Source organism: Bombina bombina, chromosome 5 (assembly GCF_027579735.1).
Source record: "Bombina bombina isolate aBomBom1 chromosome 5, aBomBom1.pri, whole genome shotgun sequence".
Taxonomy (NCBI): domain Eukaryota; kingdom Metazoa; phylum Chordata; class Amphibia; order Anura; family Bombinatoridae; genus Bombina; species Bombina bombina.
In genome coordinates this window covers 484730711-484742748 of record NC_069503.1, presented here as the reverse complement: position 1 = coordinate 484742748, position 12038 = coordinate 484730711, and the positions used below count along the sequence as shown (strand labels likewise).

General features: G+C 37.5%; 1 protein-coding gene across 2 annotated transcripts in view; it reads right to left on the bottom strand.

Annotated features, from left to right (window-relative positions):
* Window positions 1-12019, bottom strand: part of PDCD6 (programmed cell death 6) — a 175733-nt gene extending 163714 nt beyond the window's left edge. The window contains exon 1 of one of the 2 annotated variants that reach the window (XM_053714397.1): window positions 11692-12019. In XM_053714397.1, the coding sequence (XP_053570372.1) occupies window positions 11692-11789 (98 nt within the window). In that variant the 5' untranslated portion in view covers window positions 11790-12019. The remainder of the gene's footprint in view (window positions 1-11691) is intronic. The other variant, XM_053714398.1, reaches the window with a different exon arrangement.
* Window positions 12020-12038: the final 19 nt, after the last annotated feature.

Genomic DNA, 12038 nt, shown 5'->3' with positions numbered 1-12038 from the left:
TTTTACGTTTACTAGAAGGAGGAATAACAGACATGGACTTCTTAATGGATTTAGAAACAAAATCTCTTATGTTAACAGGAACACTCTGAGTATTAGATGTTGACGGAACAGCAACAGGTAATGTAAAATTACTAAAGGAAATATTATCTTTATTAACAAGTTTGTCATGACATTCATTACAAACAACAGCTGGAGGAACAGATACCACAAGTTTACAGCAGATACACTTAACTTTGGTCGATCCAGCACCAGGCAGCGTTTTTCCAGAAGTATCTTCTGACTCAGTGTCAACCTGGGACATTTTGCAATATGTAATAGAAAAAACAACATATAAAGCAAAATTGATCAAATTCCTTAAATGACAGTTTCAGGAATGGGAAAAAATGCCAGTGAACAAGCTTCTAGCAACCAGAAGCAATAAATAATGAGACTTAAATAATGTGGAGACAATAGTGACGCCCATATTTTTTAGCGTCAAAAAATGACGCAACTTCCAGCGATACGTATGACGCCGGAAACGGGGAAAAAAAAATTTGCGCCAAAAAAGTCTGCGCCAAGAATGACGCAATAAAATGAAGCATTTTCAGCCCCCGCGAGCCTAACAGCCCACAGGGAAAAAGTCAAATTTTAAGGTAAGAAAAAAATTGATTTATTCATATGCATTATCCCAAATATGAAACTGACTGTCTGAAATAAGGAACGTTGAACAATCTGAGTCAAGGCAAATAAATGTTTGAATACATATATTTAGAACTTTATATAAAAGTGCCCAAACATAGCTTAGAGTGTCACAGAAAATAAGACTTACTTACCCCAGGACACTCATCTACAAGTAGTAGAAAGCCAAACCAGTACTGAAACGAGAATCAGTAGAGGTAATGGTATATATAAGGAGTATATCGTCGATCTGAAAAGGGAGGTAAGAGATGAATCTCTACGACCGATAACAGAGAACCTATGAAATAGACCCCGTAGAAGGAGATCATTGAATTCAAATAGGCAATACTCTCCTCACATCCCTCTGACATTCACTGCACGCTGAGAGGAAAACCGGGCTCCAACCTGCTGCGGAGCGCATATCAACGTAGAATCTAGCACAAACTTACTTCACCACCTCCATAGGAGGCAAAGTTTGTAAAAACTGATTTGTGGGTGTGGTGAGGGGTGTATTTATAGGCATTTTGAGGTTTGGGAAACTTTGCCCCTCCTGGTAGGAATGTATATCCCATACGTCACTAGCTCATGGACTCTTGTTAATTACATGAAAGAAATTGGAGTTCGCCTCTTTTCTGCCTAAAAATTATAAGTGTACAAATGGCTTTATTTATTTATACATATTTTACTATCTATACTATCTCTCTGTTCTATGAGTAATTAAAAACCCAGAAATCTCCCTCTTTGTAAAAAATCATAATATCCATGTAAATGTACATATAATTTAAGTAAGGCACATTACGTCGGATTATGCCATTTCTGGTGACCATATTTAGTGTCCCCTGTTATAAATTCTGAAGGAGTGTGTGTAACATCTTTTGATGCCGTGCAAAAAAACTTTCAACAAACTTTTAATGAATGACTGACGTTTACCGTGTCCAATAAGAAGAGCCTTCTATGATGTCAGGGATCAACCCGGAAGAAGCTTCTTGCTGCTAAACGACGGAGCAAAACGCTCAGAAGGAAGCGTCGGTGCGCAGCACTACAGCCGTGGGATCCCCCCACCTCAAGCCATTTGGTACATTACGCCCTGTGTGGAGGAGTAGTGAGCGGAAGAAATGTTCAAAGGGTACCATTTTCTTGAAGGAGAGGCAACGGTAGACTCATATGGGTCTTAAAACAACTACCTGTCTAAGGACGGAAGAATATTACCCACCTCGCTAATATATAAGATCTCTCATGTGGATACCCCACACAGGGTTGTTAATGAGGAAATAGTACCATATACTTGCTTATCTATCGCACATGCACAAGTAACTTTAATAAATGCTGCTTGCTGTTTAATCATCATTTTGCTACCGATTGCTGCTGTACATGTTGTCTGCTTTGAAGTTACGCTAACACGCTATGGAATAATATTTGGCACTGCTGATTTGATTACAACTGCTGTACCTTTGCATATTCCAAGTGTTATATTGCTTGCTGACTAACATTGACTACAAGATTGACTGCTGTTTTTTATATACAGCTTGCTACCAAGTTGCCATTATAGATAACTACATGTGATTCTGATTTAACCGCAGCTAGGGTTGCCACCCGTCCATTAAAATACAGAACCCTTATAAGTTACACATGCTGCAGGGTTTGCAGGGAGGAATATGAATAGTGCTGTCCAGAAACACAATACATGTTCCTCCCTGCACACCCTGCAGCATGTGTAACTCATAAGTGTCCAGGAAAACATGGCTGAGGTGGCAACCCTAACCGCAGCTGTGGCATTTAGACAATACTAACCTTCAATTGTTGCTCTTCTGTTGCTACTCTTTTGTTATGAAACACTAAATGACATTTTGAACTTATTGCAGCTGTTACATATTTCATCTTGCTGCTATTGTTTGGTTCAGTACCTGTGCATTTTTATTACCAGCCGGCTTAGCAATAATATAAGGTGTATGTGGGGCCCATGTGTTGTCCTCTATGTGTATGTATATTTTAGGATGTATTTAAGTTTAGGTTTATTTATTTGCACTTATTAAATCACATTTTGGCATATTCTGTTGTTCTGCATTTTGTGATCATCTAAGTAGTGTGCAATACCCCTGGTCTTTTTAGGTCTTACCTTATACCGGTAATTTCCTTCTCTCTCTATTTATTTCGTATGTAAATGTATTTACCAGGTTGCACCTCTATATCTAAGTAAAATTGGCATTATTATTACATTATTTGAGTTTAGTTGAGCGGACTAAATTTCCTTCTCTTTTTTTATTTCATAGACTGACTGTGGAATTCCTATGTACTACTGTAAGTCCAAATGTGTATGTTTCAATCTAACTCTGTGCAACCTAGTAATTTACATACATAGCCTCAGAATATTTATGATACCCCAGTTTTGCACTGTAATAATTCCTCACACCTATCTAGTGGTATAAAATGTGCTATTCCCCTAGCCCTCAATGTAGCTCGCTCCCGCTATCAGACAGAGCAGGAGCGAGCTACATTGAGTGTAATGGCGCGATCGGGCCGGTCTGCGAGTAGACAGCTGCACAGATGTGCTCAGGGGGAAAACCAGACCCGCTCAGTAGAGCAAGAGCGGCAGTCTGAAAAAAACTCTTTTATAATCAAATTTTAGCTGCAATATTATGTTGCATAAAGTTTGCGCTAAGATAATGTTATATAATTCTGCACTATGTGCACAATTATATAACATTTTGTAGGTTTACTGCCCCTTTAAAAAAGGGACATTAAACCCATTTTTCTCTCCTTTCATGATTTAGAATGGAGCATGCAATTTTAAACAACTTTCCATTTGACTTCTATTATGTAATTTAATTTATACTCTTGATATCCTTTGTTGAAAAGCATACCTAAAAAGGTCCAGTAGCTGCCGATTGGTGGCTGCACATAGCTGCCTCATGTGATTGGCTTACTCATGTGCATTGCTATTTCTTCAACAAAGGATATCTAAAAAATGAAGCAAATTAAATAATAGAAGTAAATTAGAATGTTGTTTAAAATTGTATTCTAAATCGTGAAAAAAAACAAAAACATTTTGGGTTTCAGGTCCCTTTAAAGGGATACTAAACTCAAATTTTTTCTTTCATGATTCAGCTAGAGCATGCAATTTTAAGCAGCTTTCTAATGTATTCCTATTATCAATTTTTCTTCTCGCTCTTGGTATCTTTGAAAAAGCAGGAATCTAAGCTTAGGAGCCAGCCCATTTTGGTTTAGCACCCTGGGTAGCGCTTGATGATTGGTGGCAACATTTAGTCTCCAATCAGCAAGCATTACCCAGGGGGTTAGTATCCCTTTAATGTTAACAGCAGTTTTTATTGATTATGCTGCCTGACAGAACTTGGTACTCTCTTATAGAGCTTGGTTGTGTTAATTATTTTTCCCCCATATGAGATTTCCCATAAGCTATGTTTACTAAAATGTCACTCCTCGATATGTATCTTAAGTTTTATGCAGCATACTCTCCGAGGTCCAAAAGTGGCCTCTTACATTCAGATTCCCTCCTCATAACATGGAGTCCAAGAGTGTTTCCAGTGAGCTATAAGGAGGTCTATATGGTTATATGGTTTCTAAACAAAAGTTTGTGTTAGATGGCTCATAATTGTTTTCTCTTAATTCATAGGGAAAAAAAATAGATCATCATTTTGTTATTTCAATGCTATAGTAATTTAGCTGGCATGCTAATTATAATAATCAAAAAAAATTAATAAATTAGAAATTGAAGGAACAGTAAAGTCAAATTAAACTTTAATGATTCTGATAGAGCAGACAATTTTAAACAACTTTCGGATTTAATTCTGTTATCAAATGTTTTGTTCTCTTGGTATCTTTTATTGAAGAGTAAATATAGGTAGGCTCATAAGAGCTCAGGAGTGTGCACGTCTTTAGTACTCTATGGCAGCAGTGTTTTGCAACATTGTATAACAAAGCTACAAATAATGTTGAAAAATGCTGATGCCATAGAGGACTAAAGACACGTGCAAACTCCTGAGCTCTTATGAGCCTACCTAGTTTTACTCTTCAATAAGAGATACCAAGAGGATGAAGCAAATTTGATAACAGAAGTAAATTGGAAAGCGGCATAAATTTGTCTGCTCTATCTGAATCATGAAAGTTTCATTTTGAGTTTCCTGTCCCTTTAATACATGTATAGCACAGGTAAGAATCCTAGGCCTAGATTTAGAGTTTGGCGGTAGCCGTGAAAACCAGCGTTAGAGGCTCCTAACGCTGGTTTTAGGCTACCGCCGGTATTTGGAGTCAGTCAGGAAAGGGTCTAACGCTCACTTTCCAGCCGCGACTTTTCCATACCGCAGATCCCCTTACGTCAATTGCGTATCCTATCTTTTCAATGGGATTTTTCTAACTCCGGTATTTAGAGTCGTGTCTGAAGTGAGCGTTAGAATTCTAACGACAAAACTCCAGCCGCAGAAAAAAAGTCAGTAGTTAAGAGCTTTCTGGGCTAACGCTGGTTCATAAAGCTCTTAACTACTGTGCTCTAAAGTACACCAACACCCATAAACTACCTATGTACCCCTAAACCGAGGCTCCGCCACATCGCCGCCACTCTAATAAAAAATTTTAACCCCTAATCTGCAGACCGCCACCTACGTTATACTTATGTACCCCAATATGCTGCCCCTAACACCGCCGACCCCTATATTATATTTATGAACCCCTAATCTGCCGCCCCCGCTATCGCTGACCCCTGCATATTATTATTAACCCCTAATCTGCCGTCCGCACGCTGCCGCCAGCTACATTATAGCTATGTACCCCTAATCTGCTGCCCCTAACACCGCCGACCCCTATATTATATTTATTAACCCCTAATCTGCCCCCCTCAACGTCGCCTCCACCTGCCTACACTTATTAACCCCTAATCTGCCGAGCGGACCGCACCACTACTATAATAAAGTTATTAACCCCTAATCCGCCTCACTCCCGCCTCAATAACCCTATAATAAATAGTATTAACCCCTAATCTGCCGATCGGAGCTCACCGCTACTCTAATAAATTAACCCCTAAAGCTAAATTTTAACCCTAACCCCAACACCCTCCTAAGTTAAATATAATTTTATTCTAACTAAATAAATTAACTCTTATTAAATAAATTATTCCTATTTAAATCTAAATACTTACCTGTAAAATAAACCCTAATATAGCTACAACAAATTATAATTATATTATAGCTATTTTAGGATTAATATTTATTTTACAGGCAACTTTGTATTTATTTTAACCAGGTACAATAGCTATTAAATAGTTAAGAACTATTTAATAGCTAAAATAGTTAAAATAATTACAAAATTACCTGTAAAATAAATCCTAAATTACAATTAAACCTAACACTACACTATCAATAAATTAATTAAAATACCTACAATTAAACCTAACACTACACTATCAATAAATTAATTAAATATAATATCTACAAATAAATACAATGAAATTAACTAAGTTACAAAAAATAAAAAAATATTTACAAACATCAGAAAAATATTACAACAATTTTAAAACTAATTACACCTACTCTAAGCCCCCTAATAAAATAACAAAGCCCCCCAAAATAAAAAAAATGCCCTACCCTATTCTAAATTAAAAAAGTTCAAAGCTCTTTTACCTTACCAGCCCTGAAAAGGGCCCTTTGCGGGGCATGCCCCAAAGAATTCAGCTCTTTTGCCTGTAAAAAAAAAAAAAACATACAATACCCCCCCCCAACATTACAACCCACCACCCACATACCCCTAATCTAACCCAAATCCCCCTTAAATAAACCTAACACTAAGCCCCTGAAGATCTTCCTACCTTATCTTCACCATACCAGGTTCACCGATCGATCCAGAAGAGCTCCTCCGATGTCTTGATCCAAGCCCAAGCGGGGGGCTGAAGATGTCCATGATCCGGCTGAAGTCTTCATCCAAGCGGGAGCTGAAGAGGTCCATGATCCGGCTGAAGTCTTCTATCAACGGCATCTTCAACCTTCTTTCTTCCGGATCCATGTTCATCTTGCAGACCTCCGACGCGGAACTTCCTGCTGGCCCGACGGACTACCGACGAATGAAGGCTCCTTTAAGGGACGTCATCCAAGATGGCACCCTCGAATTCCGATTGGCTGATAGTATTCTATCAGCCAATCGGAATTAAGGTAGGAAAATTCTGATTGGCTGATGGAATCAGCCAATCAGAATCAAGTTCAATCCGATTGGCCGATCCGATCAGCCAATCAGATTGAGCTCGCATTCTATTGGCTGATCGGATCATCCAATCGGATTGAACTTGATTCTGATTGGCTGATTCCATCAGCCAATCAGAATTTTCCTACCTTAATTCCGATAGGCTGATAGAATACTATCAGCCAATCGGAATTCGAGGGACGCCATCTTGGATGACGTCCCTTAAAGGAGCCTTCATTCGTCGGTAGTCCGTCGGGCCAGCAGGATGTTCCGCGTCGGAGGTCTGCAAGATGAACATGGATCCGGAAGAAAGAAGATTGAAGATGCCGTTGATAGAAGACTTCAGCCGGATCATGGACCTCTTCAGCTCCCGCTTGGATGAAGACTTCAGCCGGATCATGGACATCTTCAGCCCCCCGCTTGGGCTTGGATCAAGACATCGGAGGAGCTCTTCTGGATCGATCGGTGAACCTGGTATGGTGAAGATAAGGTAGGAAGATCTTCAGGGGCTTAGTGTTAGGTTTATTTAAGGGGGGTTTGGGTTAGATTAGGGGTATGTGGGTGGTGGGGTATTGTATGTGTTTTTTTTACAGGCAAAAGAGCTGAATTCTTTGGGGCATGCCCCGCAAAGGGCCCTGTTCAGGGCTGGTAAGGTAAAAGAGCTTTGAACTTTAGTAATTTAGAATAGGGTAGGGCATTTTTTTTATTTTGGAGGTCTTTGTTATTTTATTAGGGGGCTTAGAGTAGGTGTAATTAGTTTAAAATTGTTGTAATATTTTTCTGATGTTTGTAAATATTTTTTTTATTTTTTGTACTTTAGTTAGTTTATTTCATTGTATTTATTTGTAGATATTGTATTTAATTAATTTATTGATAGTGTAGTGTTAGGTTTAATTGTAACTTAGGTTAGGATTTATTTTACAGGTAATTTTGTAATTATTTTAACTATTTTAGCTATTAAATAGTTCTTAACTATTTTATAGCTATTGTACCTGGTTAAAATAAATACAAAGTTAACTGTAAAATAAATATAAATCCTAAAATAGCTATAATATAAATATAATTTATATTGTAGCTATATTAGGATTTATTTTACAGGTAAGTATTTAGCTTTAAATAGGAATAATTTATTTAATAAGAGTTAATTAATTTCGTTAGATTAAAATTATATTTAATTTAGGGGGGTGTTAGGGTTAGACTTAGCTTTAGGGGTTAATACATTTATTAGAATAGCGGTGAGCTCCAGTCGGCAGATTAGGGGTTAATGTTTGAAGTTAGGTGTCGGCGATGTTAGGGAGGGCAGATTAGGGGTTAATACTATTTATTATAGGGTTAGTGAGGCGGATTATGGGTTAATAAGTGTAGGCAGGTGGAGGCGACGTTGTGGGGGGCAGATTAGGGGTACATAGGGATAATGTAAGTAGCAGCGGTTTACAGAGCGGCAGATTAGGGGTTAAAAATAATATGCAGGGGTCAGCGATAGCGGGGGCGGCAGATTAGGGGTTAATAAGTGTAAGGTTAGGGGTGTTTAGACTCGGGGTACATGTTAGAGTGTTAGGTGCAGACGAAGGAAGTGTTTCCCCATAGACAACAATGGGGCTGCGTTAGGAGCTGAACGCGGCTTTTTTGCAGGTGTTAGGTTTTTTTTCAGCTCAAACAGCCCAATTGTTTTCTATGGGGGAATCGTGCACGAGCACGTTTTTGAAGCTGGCCGCGTCCGTAAGCAACTCTGATATCGAGAGTTGCAGTGGCGGTAAATATGCCTGTACGCTCCCTTTTTGGAGCCTAACGCAGCCATTCTGTGAACTCTCAATACCAGAGGTATTTAAAAGGTGCGGCCAGAAAAAAGCCAGCGTTAGCTACGCGGGTCGTTACCGACAAAACTCTAAATCTAGGCGCTAGTTTGTGTCTGTTTACCAAGTTGATACCCATTCTTATGACTATTGTTGTATATAATCTTGCTTAAAGGATTACTTTCTGTTATAATTTTTAAGCTAAACAACTAACATATTAAAGTTAATAAACATTAATTAAAACCTACTGACCTATATTTTCTCCAAAACGAAGTTTAATAACGTTCTAAAAGTTATATCTTTTATTCACCAATGATGTCACGTTATCCTGCCCACTATTTTCAGCACTGCATGTTCAAAATACTTAAACCAATAACTTTGTGTTTAAAGCGCCATTTTGAAACCTAGGTATTGTAAACGGATTGGTACAGAGCAAAGGATACCCACGGAGTGGGTTTGGAAAACAATTACATTTGCAGACAAGATTTCTGATATACGGTAGCAATATGTTAATGAAATGCTATTGATAAAAAGCGTATTTGGGGTAGTTAGTTAGTAACAGGCATAGAAAATATTTACTTACAGTGGCCCTTTAATGTCTCGTATGTACAACTAATGTTTCAGTACTAAGTGGGATAACTATGATTTATACAAATATTGTATTGCTGCATATTGTATTGGTTAATTATCTGACTCTGTATGCATCTTTTGACCTTAATAAAAAAAAAAATGAAAGTGAAACCTATAATGTTATTGTCTTAGTTAGATGAAACTATACATTGTTATTAAGGTAATGATTATTCTTCTCTGCCCAATAATTAACTTACTAAACTGGAGATATTTCACAATATCTATTTCTAATGCAGTAATTTAAATAGAGTCTTACTGACTCCATATTTAAAAGGGACATTCCGGTCAAAAATTAACTGCACATAGATTAATTACATCTTTGAATAGAAACACATTTACAATGTACATGTATTGGCAAAAATGCTTCTTGTAAAAGTCATCACTGTTTTAGTGTTAACATTTTTCTCTGCACGTGCATGTGAGGTATAGCGAGATATTCTCAGTGCACCAGCATTTTATATACTGCAGCTGCTCAGATTATCAGTGGGGCTTGTATCATGTCAGCAATTAACAAATCGAGTCATTACCAGATAGTACAAGCTCCTTAGGCTCTCTGAGCAAGTGCTGTATTTAAAATGCTGGTGCACGGTGCATACTTAAATACACTTTTGAAACAGCTCTAGCTTTTATTAGAAGCATTTTTGCTAATACATGTATATTACAAAAATGCTTCTATTCAACACTGAAACACATCTATGTGGATTCCAATTTTGGCTGGAATATTATTATTATCGGTTATTTGTAGAGCGCCAACAGATTCCACAGCGCTAATATCCATTTAAAGTAATGGAAAATCTATGCGCTAGCCACACATCACTCAATTTTTTTGTGTGTGTGTGTCTAGAGTGCCGATTAAAGAACAGTCAAAATCATCAGCTCACAAAACAAACAGGGTAAACAGGGTATTAGAATTTCATTGCTTTATTAAAAAAATATACTTATATTAAAAAAATATAATAAGTAATAGTGTATTTGCATTAGAATGGATAAAATAAAGTCCATCTAAAATAATGTTTCCATTCTGGATCCGATTACATGAATTGGAAACTTTACCATCACTTTAAATTGATTTGATTTAAAAAGGACAGTCAAGTAAAAAAAATAAGATTTAATGCCATATCTGAAAGAATCATGAAAGTTTAAACAACTTTCCAATTCACTTTTATCAAATTTGCTTTGTTCTCTTGATATTCTATTTTGAAAACTAATGCTAGGTAGGTTCAAACTGTTTTCTAAAACACTGAAGGCCACCTCTTATCTTAGTGCATTTTGACAGTTTTTCCCAGTTAAACAGTGCTAGTTCATGCGTGTCACATAGATAAGTGTTTCCCAACCGGGGTCCTCAAGTACCCCCAATATGCCAGGTTTTCATTATAGCTGAACAAGTGCACAGGTGAAATAATCAGCTGATCAATAGCCATGGTTACTAACGTGCTCTCATCCATTGGCTGATTATTTCACCCATGCTCTAGTACAGCTATAATAAAAACCTGGACTGTTAGGGGTACTTGAGGACCACGGTTGAGAAACACTGTCATAGATAACATTGTGCTCACTTCCGTAAGCACTGATTGGCTAAAATGCAAGTCCGTCAAAAGAACTGAGGTAGGGGGCAGTCTGCGAAACTGTAGAATGTGTCAACAAAAAAAAAAGAATTTTCTGTCTTTTAAACAAAAAACTTTTCAAGTTGACTGTCCCTTTAAATCAAATCCATACGTTATGCACAGTCATGCAGCTGTAATCTTATTACTATTATTATAGTATCATAGTAAATTATGACAGACTAAGAAAACTATATACATTGAATGAACAATTTGTCTACATATACCAACACTTTAATACATTTAATTTTCCTACATTGCACAGTATATATATATATATATATATATATATATATATAATACAAGGTATTAATGTTTGAACAACTTTCTAATTTACTTCTATCATGAATTTTGCTTTATTCACTTGGTATACTTTGTTGAATGAGCAGTAAAGCACTACTGGGAGCTAGCTGAACATGAACACAATGGCAAGAGGAATATATTTGCAGCCACCAATCATAAATTAGCTCCCAACTCCTGAGCCTACCAATGTATACTTTTCAACAAAGGATGCCAAGTGAACAAAGCATATTAGATAATAGAAGTAAATTGGAAAGTATTTTAAAATTGTATGCTCTATCTGAATAATGAAAGAAAGAAAGAAAAAGGTGGGTCCTGTCCCTTTAAACAAGTAGACTTGTGCCTCTTCATCTATAAATCCAAACAAACAATGAGATTAGTGTATTAGAGACTCTAAAATAGAATTAAAACATTTCAGAATACTTCGAAAATGGTCATATACATACAGATAAAATATTTTGAATATAGATAGCTAGATACACAGACACAGTTATAAACGAACATTCTCCCCTGCTCCCCAAACGTACCGCTGAAAAACATTCCACAGAAACGCCTGGTCGGCCATGCCACCCCCAGGGGGTCGCTGTGGCTGCTGCTGTGGCTGCTGCTGTTGATAGTAAGCCATGATTCTGCGGTACGTATCCGTCAGTAAGTGATGCTCTAAGCCCCCGGTATGCTACACACGTGTCTCGCGGTACCAAAGAATTCCCGGGGAGTCCTGAAGCTATTCGATAACTCGGAATTTTCTAACCGCTACCTCCTCCTTTCTGAGAAATCTCTGCCTGTGTAGTAGTCTACTAGTTACTGCTTCCCCTCTTGCAGTCTGCAGTTACCCCGGAAGATATTCTAATCTGCAGGGTGTCAAACTGTGCCG